At 33.6% G+C, this 19,013-nt stretch overlaps 1 protein-coding gene across 1 annotated transcript in view; it reads right to left on the reverse strand.

Annotated features, from left to right (window-relative positions):
• The window catches only part of RFX3 (regulatory factor X3), a 66,758-nt gene that overhangs the window by 8,175 nt on the left and 39,570 nt on the right, over nt 1–19,013 (reverse strand). The window contains exons 5-10 of the mRNA XM_009279944.2: nt 15,958–16,139; nt 15,289–15,408; nt 6,781–6,902; nt 5,413–5,525; nt 4,489–4,604; nt 3,837–3,991 (exon numbers count right to left, since the gene is read on the reverse strand). Coding sequence (XP_009278219.1) covers nt 3,837–3,991; nt 4,489–4,604; nt 5,413–5,525; nt 6,781–6,902; nt 15,289–15,408; nt 15,958–16,139 — 808 coding nt within the window. The remainder of the gene's footprint in view (nt 1–3,836; nt 3,992–4,488; nt 4,605–5,412; nt 5,526–6,780; nt 6,903–15,288; nt 15,409–15,957; nt 16,140–19,013) is intronic.

Below are 19,013 nucleotides of genomic sequence, written 5' to 3' on the forward strand. Positions count from 1 at the left end.
CACACATTTGGATGCTCAGCTGAACACAATTTGATCTTACAAAATATCTGTATTAGCTGAACACTCTATGGTAACAGGTTTTTTTTCCTCTCTTGAGGTTTCCACATGAAGAACAAGCTTTTTTCTTCAATCCTGTCAATCACCTAGCTCACTTGTGCTGCTTTGTAAATTATTTCTGTGCACTTACTAATTAACTATGTATTGACTCACATTTTCTTACCTATAGAACAAGAAAATGCAAAGTGGAAGGAATAATGTAAATACCGTATGAATGATACTTAGACACTTAAGGAAAAATACTACTGCTTTTTCACTTCTAATTCGCTTATTACTCTTTTTCACCCAACTATATATTACAAAATTATTTGCATGACTGTAATGCTGATCTCCTTTAAAAAAAAAATATGGAAAAGCAGCTCAGGCCTTAAGAGAGGAAGGAAGAAAGAGGAGCAAATGAAAGCCATTCTAAGTTCTAAAGAAATTAAATAGCTAAAGTAGATAATCAGGCATCAGTATTGTATAGAACAACCATGAATTTCTAATGAGCTTTGGAGATATCATATTAAATAGAGAATTTTTCTCATACTCCATCCTTAACTACACATCTAGCCATTACCAAAACCTTAAGTACCTACATCCTCAAAGCCTTCTTTTAAGTTCGTCTGACTACCATAGAAAAACAAGGAAACCCTTTCAGAGAATCACATGATGAGTATGGTGCAAAGTAAATGGCCTGATAGTTAAATGTTACTAGACACACAGTAAATGATGTTGCAATGGCAGTTACCGATGGAAAGTTTGATTCGGATAAGTACCTAAAAAGCTTGAGTCTTCAGCTGAAAACCCTCTGACATGCAAATCTCATAAAAACAAGGCTTTACACTCTTACCAGCACTTTAAATTTTTGTCTGCCTGGAACTGTGTAATACGGTGTGGAAATATGTTTAGCACAAATTCTCCACCTATGATAGAAACTAACTCACAGGCAAGTTTGTTACTGTCCATTCTGTTACTTGCGAAGATGCAAAAAGTCCATTCTAAAACATAATAGCTCTGGTCTATTGTCAAAGACATTAGATAATTATGGTCTTTATTCCTGACTCAAATGGACAGCATTTCACTTTTCTTAGGAAAAGGAATTTTGCTGTTTTATACACAGCAGTTCTTCATTCATTCTGTGGATGTTAAACATTTCAGCTGGCAAATTTAACATAGAGGTTAAAAATAAAATTATTTTCTCCTCAATGGTAATATTTTTTTCTACTCCAGTAATATATATCACACAGCTGAGTAGCACAGTAAGACTTTTCTAAAAGAAAAACACTGAAAATCTAGACATGAAAAAAGATAAACCTTAAAAAACCATATGCTTACTTGAAGCACTTTCCAAATTAATATTTTTTCCTATTTTGAGTAGCTGCTGTCAAAATCTTTCCATTTATTCAGGAAAAAAAAAAATCATAAACATGCCTTTGATGAAGCATTTACAACCCCCTTTCCTCTACAGAGTCCAAACTTTCCTATAAACTCCTATTTTCCCACAGAAGATGATGAATTTGTCTACTTCACCTAGCTCCATTATTGTCATAGTCAACCATTAAGCACAACCTTAAGCCTTTCTCTTGGTCTCTTGTAATGGCTGGAGATATTTTAATTCAAAAGCAGGAGTTAAAAAACTAATAATATTTTAAATATTTCACAGTGAAGAGAGAACTTGTATGGACCATCATTACAGGAAAGCTGACTAGAAAAAGCCATTTAGTTAGCTGGTCCTAAAGATAAAAATAAGAAAATACATTATCTGTCTTCCAAAGGTAGCTCAGTGGGTGGACTTCTGAGCAGAAAACCACTGGACTGTTCACAAAATAGAGGCCGAAGTCTCTTGGGATGAATTTGTCCTGGGATCAGATGATGTTTTTGCATCAAGAAGTCCGATAATCATCCCAAAAACAGGAATGTCAAACACAGTAGGTATCAATTATTCACATATGACTGGTAATTCTAGATAGAAATAGCATGAAAAGGATCTGATGCCTGTAGTTATTGATATTAAATGATTGTGTCACATTTTCTTGAAACCCTGTACTGGCAACGCCCAATGCATCTTATGAAACAAAGCAGGAAGACACCACAAGCTCAGGAGCTATCATATAAAAACTTCTTTAGAGACTGCCAGGCTGTGCAAGAGAAGCAAGTGAAAAGCAAGGCGAAAAGCAGGTTTGATGAAAAACCATGTCTGCATCACCTTTTTATTTAGAAAATAATATGCTTTTGGAAGAGAGAGTTTTAATTAAACCTATTAAATGTTGTAATTAAATTTGTGGGGGTTTTTATCATTGCCTATTTGCTTGTGATAGGCTATATTAGTCCAAAATTAATAACCTACCTACTTGCATTGTCACTAGATAGAAAAGTAAAACATAAAATATAAACCAATGCAGAATAATTTATACAAGTAATAGTTGTCAATAATTGCATGTATTTCAGTAAAGCATTTTTCCTTTATTCTGCTACAGAGATGAAAAGATAAATTATGTCAATCTCTACCAAGAACTTACTCTTTCCTTAAAAAAAGGTAAAACTGCCTTTGTAAAAGGCCAACCTTCAGATTTTATACATTTCCAGTTCCAAATTTTTTTTTGTATCATACATAATTTACTGAAACCTAATTTTATTTCACTGACAAGCAAAAAGTCAATAAAACTTTTCTGCAAGGCATTACCTGCAAATATTCTTATGGAGTGCTTATTACTACTGGAGTCACTATAGCAGAAGAGGTGTTCACAGCATGACAAAATAGCTTTGTTAGCTGCAAACCTACTTAAGGCCCTAAGGAGTCACTAGCAGAAGAGGTGTTCACAGCATGACAAAATAGCTTTGTTAGCTGCAAACCTACTTAAGGCCCTAACTTTTTTAAAAATATTAATCCAACTTTATGAAGTGACTGCTGTTTTTTCATGGAAAGGATATAATATGTAGGAGTTACGACATTTATAGTGGGTTGCTAACGTGATTTCTTTATAATATTTAGCACAGCACATGCGAGACAATAAATGCTTTATAACGGAGTTCAACTTTCTTCACATAAATTCATTTTCTACCAAAAATAGCCATAAAAATACACTGCTCGAGCAACAATGGATTTTAGTAAAATTAAGTTTGAAAAGAAAGCTGTACTCCTCGTAATGGTTGAATGGCCCAACAGTTACTGACTCTTTCACGCAGGATGCATGACAGAAAGAACAGTAGACTGGAATAATAAATTGGACTAAAAATTTCTGAGTTAATTTTTCATTGCCTTAACAGACATTAAAATATATTTCAGCAGCCACTGATAAGGAACAAAAGACTAACTGTCCAGAAATGGAATCACAAAGATCATATACTTTTTTTTTCAGACTAATCAAAGATTAATATGTAATGTTTAAACTAACACCTACTGAATTTAGTGAAAGGACTGACTGACATTAGTGCACATTGGCTTAAGGCCACAGGACTTATGTCTAAGTCTATCAGGTAGTCTAGAGCCAGGGTAAAAGGAAAACATTTTTATCTGAAAATATAACACACAGAGAAAGAAGTACCTTTAATATGAAACTATATCTTGAAAACTAGATCTTCCAACTGTACTAAAATCCTCAGTTACTTTTAAAATACCAAGCATACATCAACTCTCAGCACAACTTCCTACACAACAAAATTAAGGATAAATGACACACAATACTTTCTTAACTTTCAAACTTATTCCTAAAGCTGTCCTGTGAGGCACAAGACCACCACCACCACAGGCAGGCATACACAAAAATCCTTACAAAATGTTTCAGGTGTTCACTTACTAGGAATAGGTCTAAGGACGTCAGGAATGAGAATCTCCACCAAAGCCTGGTACATCACATGGTCACAGTTACACATCCATTTTAGAATAGCCTCATTCTTGCACAGAGTAATCAGCTTTGCTTTTGGAAGTCGACTTTCTATTTCACTCAGATTGCTGGTGTGAAAAAACGTAGCAAACAAATAAATGGTAATGCATTTACAGCAGGTAAAAACCTGCAATGGGTGTTAAAATGTATTATTTTATAAAGATGTCATAGATGTCTCAACTACACCCAACAGAACTTCTTTACACATTGTGTCACAAGGAAATGGATTTTAAAAATGCCTCCATAGCTCTGCTACAGCTCATAAATTATGCAGAGGTATGAACGATGCTTTTGGCTTAAAAGAACTGGATAGAATACTGGGAAAAGACACCTTTACTGTAGTTGCCCAAGCAAAGAAAAAAAATGGTCGACACAATCGTTTCAAGACTGCACATTGGCATACACCCAGTCTATACAGAAATGCCAGACAACATAAATTTAATTTGAAAAATTATCATATGAAAAAAATTATTACTCAGCAGGTAGAACCAATAAGATTTTTTTTATTTGACACCTGTATTATATTATCATGAGAAGCAGTAAAGGAAGAGAAACTTTTACCGACCTTGGTTCAGTAATAGTAGTGCCATCAGGTGGAGCAGAGGGAGAATAGCGCCAGAAAGTTTGCCACAATTTTTCTATCAGGCTGATTTGAAGATTCACAACCACATCCAGTATTGCCTGAGAAAATAAAACACAAGTACAGATTGTCTTCTACCCAGCTTCCCACCACTCCAAGCTCCAACTGGATCTATAGCTTTTTTTTCCTTCATCACGTAGTAGAGCAAAGGCAAACTGTATTTTTCTCAAGTTATAAATAATACCTATTTTAATAGCTTTGATATCCATAAATTATCCAGCACTATAAACTGGTGTGCACAGAGACTTGAGTAAGGTCAAGTGCACATGTGTGGAAGCCTCCAGAAATGAGCATGGCCTATGTAAACATATCAGAGGAATTCACCCAAAGAAAATATTTAATACTACTGCAAACACAAAGGAAACCTGCCAGTTTATTAATTTTCATAATTCAGTATAGGTTTGAAAGCACCTTCAAAAATAATTTTAAAAGACATTGTTCAGTATCAAATGTGGCTTAAACGTCTCAATGTTTCTTTAAAATGAGAAAAAAGTTACTGCTTTTAATGTTAAAAAAAAAAAAATTATAATTTAACCTGATTTACATTTCCTATTGACTAAACCAAAGATCTGCACGTACAATCTGAAGTATAGTTTCTCTAACATTCTGAAAACATACACATAACTACATTTCATTCTCAGTGTCTATTATATATTACTTTTTTCCCCTGTAAAGGGCACCCTCCAGAAAAACTGTTTTACTAAAGTCCTTTCCAATGAAATAAGCAAAATACCCTGGGGGAAAGTCACATACCACTAACATGGTTGCAATATATTTGGCATTACTGTCTTGTACTGACCTTCACTAGAAGTCATGAACTTTAAAAAATAAACAGTTTATAGGAAATACCTCACAGTGCTCTCGATAAAGACTCTGCAGTGATTTGATGTCCTCAAAGGTAGTACCATCTGGTAGAGAAGATATTTCAACTTCTCCAAACTCTGGAAGTACTCGAGATGCATCTGTTTCCATGACAACATAATGAAAGAGGGCTATTGTGAACAGTGCCAGTTACAGTATGATTAAGAAAAAATTTAAGGATGATACAAAGAAATAAATTCTAAAAAGTCATAATATTCAAAGAGAAAAGTCTTTCATACCTGTTGTATGTTAGAATTGTAAACAAATTTAGCCAGCATTTTTTTAAGCAAAACGAAATATAAAATCATTCTTGAAGACATTAAAAAGATGTCATGTACATACTACACCTATACAGAAAAGCTAACACAGATGTTTTCAGAGTATGACAGGATGAAGGAAAATATCTATGGCAGTGTATGAAAGATTAATCCTTGAATAGTTTTTTTCGTGTTCAGCTGAAGAGTTTCTATGTAGCCAGATACGATGGGGCTTAGTAGACTCAATATACATTTTTATTTGAAATTTAGTAGACTTTCATGTAGAGCCAATGTGTGCTTTTACTATTTGTCACAAATGTTTCCAAAAGACAAGCTGATATAAGAGAAAAATGCTGGACTAAAAGGTACCTGGAAAGGAAGATTCAAAACATTTTAATGCTACCCTTATGCTCCCAATGATTTCAGTAACAGCGAATTTAGGCCAAAGGATTTGGTGCTTGAAAATCCCAACCAAATAAGCCTACACCTTTTGCAATAACACAGCCAAAGAGTCTTTCTGCATAAACAAATAACTAAATTACCATTTGTTTCCATTACTGAGAATACATGCTTAGCTGGATCAATGAATCCACAACTTGGACATTTTTAAACATGAACTTTGGGGTTCCAGTTGAAACTATTAGGCTCTTTCCACTTATAACACTACAGCACAGATTCAAAACAGCCCTCTGGAAGGCTATCCTGCAACAGTAATGCCATGCCACCACCCCCCTTTTATGAAATAAAATGCACTGTAATGCACATGCAGGGAACAACTTTAATCGCAGAAATTTCAGTATGTATGTCTAACATAACTTTGCACAGCAACTGCATTGTGATTTATAAAATATTAAATATATCACACAAATACAGAATTGGTGTATTTTTCCTTTTATACTTACATGATGCATATTAAATATTACATAAAGCTCACAACACAGAACATGTAATTTAAGTGCCTTTTTGTTCTGTTGTAAGATTTTTAAAGAGGGCATAATAACTTTAGAAGCAACTACTGTACTTGTGTGACTTGATATTCACAGTGATAATGAAGTTCATCTTACTTACTTATACAGCAGTATAAAACCTGCTTTCTTACCTAAAAACTGTTGATGATGTTGACTTTGGGCAATCACAGTTTGTTCAACAGATGTGCCTGTCTGTTGACCACTTCCTGTGAAGCCATCTGCAACTCCATCCACTTTCTGCATAGGCTTATACCTACAAAAATATCAAGTACAAAATTATCCTTTCTGTTCACTTCTTCATAAATAAGATCATACAATCTATGCTGGCTCTGATTTCTCCATCTCAAAATAAAAATTTGAGGAAAAGTAACAAAAGAATTTACACATTTTTATTTATTTTGTAAGTAACAGAAGAAACAATTACTAAGGGAAGCTAGAGCATTAACAATGCATTACAGAATTCATAAAGGTGATATTACAGCACCAGTACCAATTTCTTGTGGAATTTAGCTTAGGAACAGCATACCGTAAGACCAGCTAATTTACACCAAAAGGAATCAAATCTTTCCCTTTCCAAATAGTTTGACTTCCCAATAATTATGTAATCCAAAAATAATGTTTCATTACCTTAAGAAAAAAATAACACTACTGTCTGAGGATAGCAAAAGACTTTTCAAACCCAACAAACTTCTCTCATAAGCATAGAAGGCCTGAGAAAGCTACTTGGAAACCTAAGCTCTTCACTAGTCAATTCGCAGAATCTTTTATAAAGGACAAAAATCACAATGATACAAATGGGAATGCTAGTTTGGATGGTCAAGTGTTGTCTCGACAGTCTGACAGGCTGAAGATCATGCCTGTCACTTCCAACACAACTGAGAATTTACTCTGTCCCAGATCTTAATGTTAACATATTGGACACTTTGCACTTCTGAAAAAGAATTTTAGCCACTGGAAAAGAAAATAAGAGAGACCCAAAAGCTAAATAAAGTACGTTTTAATGATCACTCCAATTGGAATTGTTGTGCAGACTGTAAAACTCCATGCTAACTTCAGAAATGTGACAAGAAATTCCACTTTTGATGCATTACTTGAAGAAGCAGTTTAATCAGTTGGGAACATTTAATTTTATTTCCAGTAAACATAAACCAGCATTGTCTCATGTAATTACTGAGATTTTACTTTAAAAGGAAGATTCCATGAAAAACATCTGTTCAATACTCTAGGCATTCCTGACATGAATCTAAATATACAATAACAAAAAAAAGACAGAAAATAAATTTTTCAACAGAAAGACTCCTGGCCTGATTAACAAATAGTTTTATAACTTTAGGAATTTCAATGCTTGGGAAAAAAGAAGACACCTATACCTATCCCATCTCTAGGACATTTATATCAAGTTTCACTTTCTGTAATGGTCCAATGTAAAATCCTATGCCTGCTAAATACAATAGTGAAACTCTAATCAACTTATTAAAGAATAAAATTTCATCTCTGGTATCACGGTAGCACTGAACTCTTCTTGATGAGCTTGTTATTACTTGAGAAATCTACCTGCAATCCAGGCAGTTCATCTGGGAAGAATTCTTAACTTCTCTCTCATTATACTTTATAATTACAAATACCAGGCAGAAGATCAACTTCTGGAAATACTTGTTAATCTAAACCTGTATTTTAAGATAGTTCCATTACTTTCTGCTAAATATATTATTTTACTGACCCTTCAGCTCCTGAAATAGGATTCAAAATGTTTTGAATACATAAAAATAACACTCCTCTAAGAGTTTTTCAGTTATGCAAAAAAACTTTTAATTAAAGTATAAAAGCCAACTTAATCTTTTGGTGCTAGGAATCAGGATTATCCACCTACTTACTCCACTGTGCTTCATATAAAATATGCTGGGCAAAATTCTTAATTCTGCCACTGTGACAGGTAACTCATCAAAGAAGTTAACCAGTTTCAACAGCATTAGAAAATCACTTGCAAAATGAAACCAAAGAATGCAAAAAAGAAAAAAAATATTTTTTAGGAGCTTCAGATGAAGCATAAGCAGTCAGGGGTTAACAATTTTAGATCTGCTGTCTTTTACATACAAGTAGAGCTTTGGCAGTTTAGACATCAAACAGCTCTCCAGAATTCTTTAGTTAAATTCGAGCCATTTTTGGTGCATGGAAAAAATAGTTACAATTTCCTAACTGCTAAGAGTTACATTTTCTAAAATTATCCAGAATTTTGCTCTATTTTCCTATTTTACTCACTACTAACCTATACCTTATTTCATCTTTCACCCTTTTCTCTTAAATTACTAGGTGCTAGGAGACTGAGAGCAGAAAATCGTAACTGACCTTACATGAATATTACAGCTTTCTAATGATACTTGACCCAGAAAGGACACCATTTGAATTTTATATAGGTTAGCATAAACACAGTAAAAGCTTGTAAAGTCTTTAGTTAACAACAGACATCTTCCCAATTTGTGCAAAGCTATGGAAAGAAAAAAAACCTCTAAACCACTGAAATCAGAACATGGAATCAGGTAATTCAGAAATGACACTGAATGATACGCTGGTCTCACTTTGCAGTTAATTTAGAATGCAACTTCATTGACTTCCATAGTCTAACCATGACCTAACATTAACAGAAACTTCCTCTCACTGCAGAACAGATTAATAACTTTGTGACTAAAACTCATGTGCAGCAAACAATCCATATTCATTAATAAGATAAAGCAGAAAGGGGAAGTACAATAAAATGCCTGCTTGGTTTGAAATACATGTATGAAATTGGTAGGGAAAAGAAACAAGCTGAAAACTATCAAAACTATGAGAAGCCAAAATGGCTTGACTAAGTCAGAAGACAGACAAAAACCAGCAGCTTTTTCAGTTAAATTTTCTGCAGATTGTTGTTTGCTTGTACTGCTGCCATGCTGCCACTATTTGGATTTTACTCTAAGTCTTAGAATTTAGTATTTTCTGAAAAATCCAACTCATGCTGTTATGCAATTTATAATATTCTCTCTTTTTCTTAAAAACTAAGGTTTCTATCCTTCTGGCTTGCTAAAAAACAAACTGTAGGGGTTCTACAAAGGAACAGAACTAAGCTCTAAGGATTCACTTCTATTTTATTTTTATGTTAGATTTATTATTGTGGTTCATCACCAGCAGTTCACTGACGTCTGTGAGAAGTGTGCTAAGGTACCAAACTATGTAACAAAATGGTGACCTTATGGTGACCTTATGCATAACAATGTGTAAAGTATGTTAAAACATTTTACTATTGTATGCAAATAAAATGTTGCCATTGACGCTAGTAGGGGGAAAAAAAAAATCAGCTTTTAAAATTAACAGAAAGCAAAAGTTGATTCAAACAGCTTGCAACACCACAGGCAACACATACTAAAACTGTTAACTATAGGAAAATTGAAGAAACTCAAATGCTTTAAAAAATTATTGAAGATGCAAAACCTTCAAGTAACAAAGAAATACCTGAGAAGCATTTGGATGCATTCAGAAAGTTTTGGTGTGTAGATCAAGTTTGTACTAGTTGCTTTCTAGTGTTTGAAGAAAATAAAAACACTTCCAAGTATACTGTTGTGCGTATATCATAAAGCCTCAAAAATAATGCAGAGGCTATATTTCAATGAAAGCATGGTTATCTGAAATCAAATACAGTAAAACTGTAAAGAAATTTAAGGAATGCAAATTTCATGTGTGTGCTTTTAAAACATCTCTCCTCAATCCAATAAGCATTGTTGAGGTATGTCTAATCTAGAAGCCTAAGCAGAACTTCCTAGTTTTGTAGGCCACAATCATACTACACACAAAACATCTGTGCTTGTTCAAGAGAAGGACTGTGAATTTTTTCTGTACTCCTCCATTCAGAAGTTGTTTAGTAGTTTATCATATAAGTTCTCTTATTATCATTTTAGGATATTGTATCTTAACAAACTTGTAGCCCAGTTTTACAGATGTCAGTATTTGTTGGACTATGATACCTTGCTCTCTATCTTCAAAAAGAATACCACTATAAAAATGCGTAATTTCTCTGTTGTCCACAAACCCAAGCCCCTTTTAAAAAGATCTATAAATACTCGATGCTTTGGACTCACAGTGGCTCGCGTTTAAAGGTATGTTTGACTGAACAGTATATCCAGGAAACATGAGAATACAGGAAAGAGAACAATAGAAAAATACAGATTATTTTCTACATAAAATAAATACATAAGGTAAACAACATCTATAGGAAGTAGTGATTAATGATTTCTGGTTAGAACAACAATATATGTGTTAGCTGAATGATATAATGTACAGTAGGTAACAATACAGTTATTGTATTTATTAAAAAAAAACCTTAGCCGAATGTTCAGCTCCCATAAATGAAAGCAAAAAGTTACAATCATTGTGTGTAAGAACTGAAAGATATATTTGAAATTAACTTGGAAAGCTGGAGGTTTACTACTGGAAATAGAATTTAAAACTTACATTGTTATGAATGCCCTAAAGAAAAGACAAGCATACCTGTATCAATTTCCCTAGACTAAGCCATAAAGATAATTCAGCTTCTGAGCCACAAGCTTCTACTCATGAAGAGCTAAATAAAATCAGGCTAAAAATGGAACTTAACTTTAGAAATTGTATCTCTGATACATTTCCCTTAAATGGTCCGACAAGGAATGCTTATGGGAAAGAGATTTCATAATAAGATTGTACTTTCAAGTGGCAAGTGTTTAATGTCAGACTTAAAACTGTGCAAATATATTTGGCATAATATTTGGGTTGGATATTACTTTATTTCTCCCTAACAGTCTTTGTCTGATGTCCATTCACTGTTAGTCAGGCCTGTGTTTGATCCAGACTAATGGATAATATAACCATTTAAATATCCTGTTTTCTCCTACCCTGGAAAACATCTAGGAGCGGGATGACAGAGGCAAGCCAGGCCTTCCCTTGCAAGTCTTAGCCATACAGCAGGTCCAGCTCAAAGGCAAGGTGTTAGCTATTATCCTCCAGCCAAGACTAGTTGTTAACTGTGCATTTCTTCAGTTCAAAGGTGCTTTAAGTCTCTTGATACGTGGTGGTTGTCGCCAAACCACTGTCTCAGCTGGAAGATAGGACTGTTAGCTTCTGTGATCTGTAGTTACTCTGTTTTTTCTTCTTACTAGAACAAAGAAAGAGTACTCCCACAGCTCACGCTGATCACGACCAAGACTAAGCAACTAACAGCATTACCTTCCATCTGAAATTTATGTCTGATAAATCTCAGACCCTTGAATTCAAGCCCAGAACAAACTCTGAACACGAACATACAAGAGCACTTTGGAATATTCAAGTTATGCAAATAGAAAAGGTGCATGACCCTCAAATTAAGAAAAGGAATGAAGAAAAATGATCTGTAGCATACATTCAGTCTACAGTCTTTGCCAAAAAGGACTAGAAGTGTTTATCCAATTAGATGTGTCCGACAGAGGTGGTAGAATTGGTATAACTTCACAGGAAAAGTATATTGACTGCAATTTACCACTCATTTAAAGGACAAAAGAAACATTAGAAGTATTAATAAAGCTGGAGAAAGAGCGATGTTACCCTAATCATGCAAATTATAATATTAAGTCCTTTAGTTGTCTTAATAAATCCTGCTAGAATTCTTCAATACACTAGGATAAGTATGATAAAAATACATACAGACATATGTCAAACATTGAAATTAGATACTAAGCATGTTCTGTAAACGTGGAAGAAATCTTACTTCAAAAACACAAGTTCACTTTTTAAATTGTGCACTGAAAGTTTTAAGTCAAGCCATTTTTATATTTAGCATTTCTTCTTTCCCCCAAAACCTGAGGGCTACAAAACACAAGCATATCTCAGTTTTCATTAAAATTAATCAAGCAAAATATGCAGACATTTTTATTTCAAGAATGTGGAATAAAGCTTGACATTGTATAACCAAAGACTACCCTAAAATTAGAAAGTAAGGCTACAGAGAGAGAGGAATGTACCAAAGCTCATGATTGCTGCATGCTAGAGAGTGGCTGTAATGAAGTAAACAGGCTCGATTGTGGAAAAATTTAATGTATTTGTTAAATCTTTTTCTAAAATGACTATCATAATCAGCACATTCCAATGAGACAAAAATGTTCTGGAATCATCACACTTGGCTTTAAAAATCCCTGTTTCTATTAGAAAATTTTGCAGCTTTCTGGTTTAGATAAGTATGAATAAGTAAGTTAAAGTAATAGTGGCTCATGAGTTTCCATTTTTCAATGAAAATTTCCTGTATTTTGTTGGATAAACATCTTCATTCCGAAAATTTCTCTATCCTATTCAGTATTGCTAGTATGTTTGATGGTATGCAGAGCAGAGGCAATATACATTTTTCACAGTGCAATTGTCAAAGTCTGGCTAGCTCCTTCATCTCTGCATTTTATTTATTTAGGATGCTGGGATTTTGGAAAGACAGAAAATATTTTACTGAGATCTGTGTACCCTGAACTAAGGGATGGACAAAGATCCTCAGAACTACTTTGTATGAATAGTACACCAGTAGGACTATGTGAACAATGCTTCGATTTCTAGGGTACCTAATTGGACATCACAAGATTTCAAGAATGTAAAGAGATCAGCCTGTCTTTCGTCTTAAAAGACAAGAAGGTAAGTAATGCAAGTTCCTGAGCAAAGAGATAAAGCTTCATCTAGGAAGGTATATTGGGACAGCTGCTATTAAGGATTTAATAACAAAGCCATTGTTCTTATTAAGAGATAATAACATGGTGGTCTTTTCTGCAGTCAGTATTGCAGATAGGTTATAGAGGCTTCCACTTCTCTCCCCTTCCTGTTCTCCTCTGTCTTATTGCTAGCCTCAACTGAAGATAATGCATAACCAACTTTTCTACTACAGCACAGTATTTTTCATGTAACGGCTACCTATTCAGCATAATTATCCAATGCCTTGCAGTTCCCATCCTTTGTCAGTATCTTTACAGATTCTCGCAGCAGAGCTTAAGATTGGTATGAATTGAGTATGAATGGGAGTGTGCCTGTGCGTGTATGTGCGTGCATGTGCGTGCACATGCATGCACGTGCAAAACATGGGTTAAAGGAAAGGTATGCGCTAACTGCTGCACAATGCCATATGTGTGATTTCATTCAAACATAATCAGGGAACAAACTGATATAAAGATAATGTTAAGAAAATGCCACCAAACATACCTAGGTAAGGAAAATAAGGGAACTACATAAGACATACGGTGGTGGTAAACAAAATAATAAAGCAAATAATAAAAGAAAAGTAGTATCCACTCCTAAGAGTTATATAATGCAAGTTCAAAATCACTTTGTCTTATGAATCAAGATGACGACAAGAGAGGTGATGATGATTAGATAACTGGCATAACTTCTCCAGAAACAATTTCATAGAAATAATTCTAGTTAGACCATTGTGGCATATGTCTTGGTGCATACATGTGATTTTGAGTGTGAGTGAATGAAATCTGTAAGTGAATGAGCTTGAGTGGGTAAAATAAGCTTGCTTGGAGATTTTGTAAGTATCTATCACCTTTTCCTGCCATATAATCCTGCAATGATTTTTGTAACAAGAATTTCCTACATGATCATATTGGGAGACATCTCATGCTTCCGTATTATGCCCAGTACAAGATAGTTAAGATCGTACATCTTACCATGAATATGTATTTAGTGCTGGAATTACTTCTGGAAGTGATAGTAAAATTATTTCAGATTGAAGTGATATCTGTGTTTGAAGTTAAAGTTTTAAGTTTTGTTTTCCATATCCCAGTTGTGTCCAAGGCCACAAAATATGCTTAGTACACTATGCCAAGCTGCTCATTCAATTGGATTTGTTGGGGGTAATAGCTCTAAAGATGTCTTGCTTGATATGCTGCTGTTCTACCTATGAGTTTCATGAAATTACACATCTTAGAGTTTTTCACTTTAGGGTAATATGGGAGGTTACTGACATCAGTCAAACAAAAATTAATTTCAAAGAAATGTACTGATTTCCATTTTTTTTCCTAAAATTTTCTGTTCAAGATAGTTTTTCACGTGCATATTCACACATTCTTTCCCCACCAGCATAGACCTTTGTGGTCACTGTGCCACTGCTTTCAAATACTTCTGAGCTTCCACAGGATCCTCAGGAACAACAGATGCTGAGGGAAAATACTTAAATCAACTTGCAGGCAAACCACTATGGTCACATTAATTCTTTGCAGGGAGAGGAAATAAACACCAAACTGAGCTTAATCATAAGCTCTCTTATAAGCAGCTTATATGTAATATGATATAGTAATAAAAACAAACAGCAAAATCTGAAATTCAAGCTCTTACTGCTTTTCTTCAGCTTATGGGATAAGAACTCAAGATAGTTAAGAAGAGTCTGTTCGTATCATATCTCACTTTATTATTATTGCAAATTTACGACAATTTCTAGGTAAATATTCTTTCACGTTGGCTGATATGCAACTTCAGTGACATCAACTGGATATCTAGTGGATTTTGTTTTTCATAGCAGAGAAGCTGAACAGAAGTTGCATTAGAATTTCAACTTTTCCATGTAAGGAAAAGTAAGGCTTTATGAACTGGAAATATTAATAAGCACTCATGTTCATTTCACACTTTACCTCTGTTTCTGCTGCATGGGCTGTTGTCTCATAGCCATGTATTGCATGTCCTCTTGTAGTCGATTAAGAGGAGAGTCTGGCTTGACACGAATCCCATAGTAATGATATTTGGAGTTCCCCCTTTATGAAAGAGCAAGAATTAAAAGAACAGTAACACTAGTTTTATGCATCTACATTGCATTTACTTTACAATTTACATTGGCTGGAAAATAATACCCACAAATCAGGCCTGACTCTCCTGTCATACCTGTTTTACACTGGTGTCATTTTACCACCTTAGGGAAAATAATTCACTCTCTTAAACAAATATTATCCAGCATTTTAACTTGTAATCCACTTGAGTAAGAAAAATAAAATGCAAATAAATACAACTTACCTAGTTATGGAGAAACACAATTCCTAGTAATTTCCAAACAACAAGCTACATTTTATTTGTACTGATAAAAATCTGCAGTATATTTATCAAAATGTAAACACACAAACAGTCAAAAACAGGAGAAGTAGAAGTATAACAACATCTGGAAAAACATAAAACTGTTTAACATTAAGAGACAGAACTGACAGAAAAGCTCTGTAATATTTAAATGCAGGTTTTGTTTATTTTTTGACTAGCAGACAAGTTTCTTACTGGTATTTTCTATTACAGTTCAGGATTTCATTAACACAAACCTAGTTCCAAGTCTTCTGGTCCGTAATCCCATGAAGATTGACCGTATGAGTTTTCCAAAGGAGGCAGCATTGACTGGATCCAACTTGTGTTCCTGACAGTGTCGTAAGTAATGGTTGTAAAGGGTACTTCTTGGAAGGCTCACTCCTTCTGCAGTTTCATAGTTGTCTAAAAGCCATTGAAGCTATATCACATACAAAACAGAAAAAAAAAAATCATTATTACTTTATTAAAAATATCTCATCCACACAACATTAACTTATGACAGTTTTGAAACCACGCTTCAGGTCTGTTAAACAGTTACTTCATTCTTCAGAGATTCCTTAAATGCTAGCTATACCATAGTGCTTTAGGATCTTCAGGATTACTAGGAAATAGCAGAACTCATTGCACTTATGACATCGGGCAAGTGTCCACTTCTTAAAATATTTTTGATTCAGTATCACACACCAATACTTGATAAAGGTGTCTATGCTTTGGAGACAAACTGTTAGTACTGCAAAGAAATAAAGTAAACATGAATGTAATTCACATAAATTGCAGAAAACAAACTCCTTGGAATAACAATGGTCAGTTAATGTATTTGTAAACCTGGAATATTATACTGTTTTTCTTTGCCTGATGTTAAAAAACATTACGGCACTTAATAGGATATTCTTTACTCTCAGATACATAGAAGAAAAAAGCTATTGTATATAAGTCAAAGAGCAACCTAGATAACATTGAAAATAACTGGTACATCTATAAAGCATTAGGGGTACAATCCCTTTCAGTTGTAGCCTGTTAGCCTTTGACTTCCAGGAGGAACAGAATAAGATTCTTGCAAAAATATTAATCTTTTCTTGTAATTGCAGTAGGTAATTTTAGACATGTGCAAGAAAAGACTTTTTATGTAACATCATTGGACTTTCCAAGTAGTGCACACTCATGAAACACATCACGCTGCCACTAATATACAAAAAAGTAAAAAGGACAATTTAGTACTCCTAGATTTAACATTATAGGAGAATGACAAAATAGATAAAAAATAATATACGTTGAGGACGCATTTAAATTCCACTGTTTTAGTTTTTTGATAATATTTTCCTTATCTTTCTGCAGTACTTGTCATGGTTTCAGCTCCCTGAAATTTTCATTTTGATAAAGCTTGAATGATTCACAAATTTCATTTTCTGTTTGAATTTTATTTCTCTGTTTTCCTAACTATTTATACCAAAATAGTACAGTGTGAATATTCAAGTCTGCTAGAATCAGAGATCTTACCAAAACTCTGGATTTAATTTGATTATCCAGTGAAAATGCAAACTGAGGACGTTGTGTCTTCAAGACTTCCTACAAACTTTTACTCTGATGAGCTAGATATTCACACAAATGTGTAATAATTTTCAATTTAGTCCAGCAAAGCAGTAACTACTATAACCAAAACACAAATTATTAAGTGACAATGGAAGATATACATAGTCTGTGTTATTTATTTCTTTGCAGAATTATTTTCTGTTACAGCAGTGCAGAAATTCTGTTCCATCAATGTTCAGTGTAACTTATCATGAAAAGAACATGAATATTTTAGCGTGCAATAGCCATGAAATGTTTCGGTCCTGACCTTTTCTTTATCACAAAAGTGTTATGTACTAAAGTACAGATGATAACAAATATGTTGAATTTATAGCTATGTTTTAGTCACAGCGAGAAATTCACCAATACAAATGCAAAAACATTACTATAAAATGTACTCTAGACCATTCAAACACCATTTCTGTATTTGCTTGTTATTGAAAACATGCCCATAACTTTTCCATGTTTCTTAAACATAAGCTCTAGAAAAATATACAGAAGTAAGATGTAAACGCTTCCAGGACATAACATTTTTAGCTCAGTTTGCAGGTGATTTTGCATTTCAAATAGACAAAATGAAAAAGTACAGTTCATCATATTTATATCAGTTATCGTATCATTATTTTAAAAGTCTTAACATTCACAAGTACTTCCAAAATGAGCATCTGTCATTTTGAAGTAAAACTGAAGAAAAAGTATAATCATAAACAGTCACTTTTATCTGTATGTATTAAACTTATTTCACTAATGGCCTGATATAAACCTGTCTGGGCAACTTTCAACTGTTGCATTTTATTTATATTTAAATCTATTATTACATCTATATTTATATTATATACATTTATATAGCATTTGTCATATTTTTTTAAATCTATAATTTAATCAGAACTACCAAAAGACTGACAGACAAAAAAATAATTATTTTCCAGTTAAGTTCTGTATGTAGCATTAAAGATATTTTCCTCCAGATGGCTTCTAACCTATTATGAATCACTTTAAGTGCACCTCATGGTTGATATTAATTTCTAACAGATATTGTTTCAACCATAATTGCATTATTCAACACCAAAAAAAACAAATCAAAAGATAAGTGCAACATAAGAATTTTTGCTCCTGGGTGGAGTTACTTAGTAGCAAAGGCTTGAAGTCATTACTTGCTAGATTATAGCCTGAAAGAAAAAGTACAGTTAATATATGATTTTAAAAGGAAAATTATCTCCAAACATTATAAAACTATTGTAAACAACTTTAAAAAAAAACATTTTTCTACCAAGATTAAATATAATTCTAAAACTGAGCTGTTCAGATTTGAATCCTGGCTTTTTAATTCGTAGTACTGACCATACTGTATGGGTAAGACGGGTAAAGGTATGAAATATTTACAGAGTCAGACCTGTTAAATTGACTCTGTGACTCCAATTAAGCTGCAATTTTTATAAAACATTCAACTATCAATTAATTAAGTAACTCAATATCATGCAGAAATAAACCAGGAAAGAAAAGAAAACAGAGGAGAAATTACAAACTCCTTAAAATAAGCACACGTGAATTTACGCAAAAAAAATATCCTAGAAAACCTCATGAAGGTATCATCGGGCGAAAATCCCAATCCCAAAACTAGTGTTTTCCCACAAATTAATGTATCATCTGCAAAGTGAAAGTTAGTTAAACACACAATTTAGAATTCTATTTTAAAACCTATTAAACCCAATTATTTTAATAA

This window comes from Aptenodytes forsteri, unplaced genomic scaffold (assembly GCF_000699145.1).
Source record: "Aptenodytes forsteri isolate BGI_AS27 unplaced genomic scaffold, ASM69914v1 Scaffold99, whole genome shotgun sequence".
NCBI classification, from domain to species: Eukaryota; Metazoa; Chordata; class Aves; order Sphenisciformes; family Spheniscidae; genus Aptenodytes; species Aptenodytes forsteri.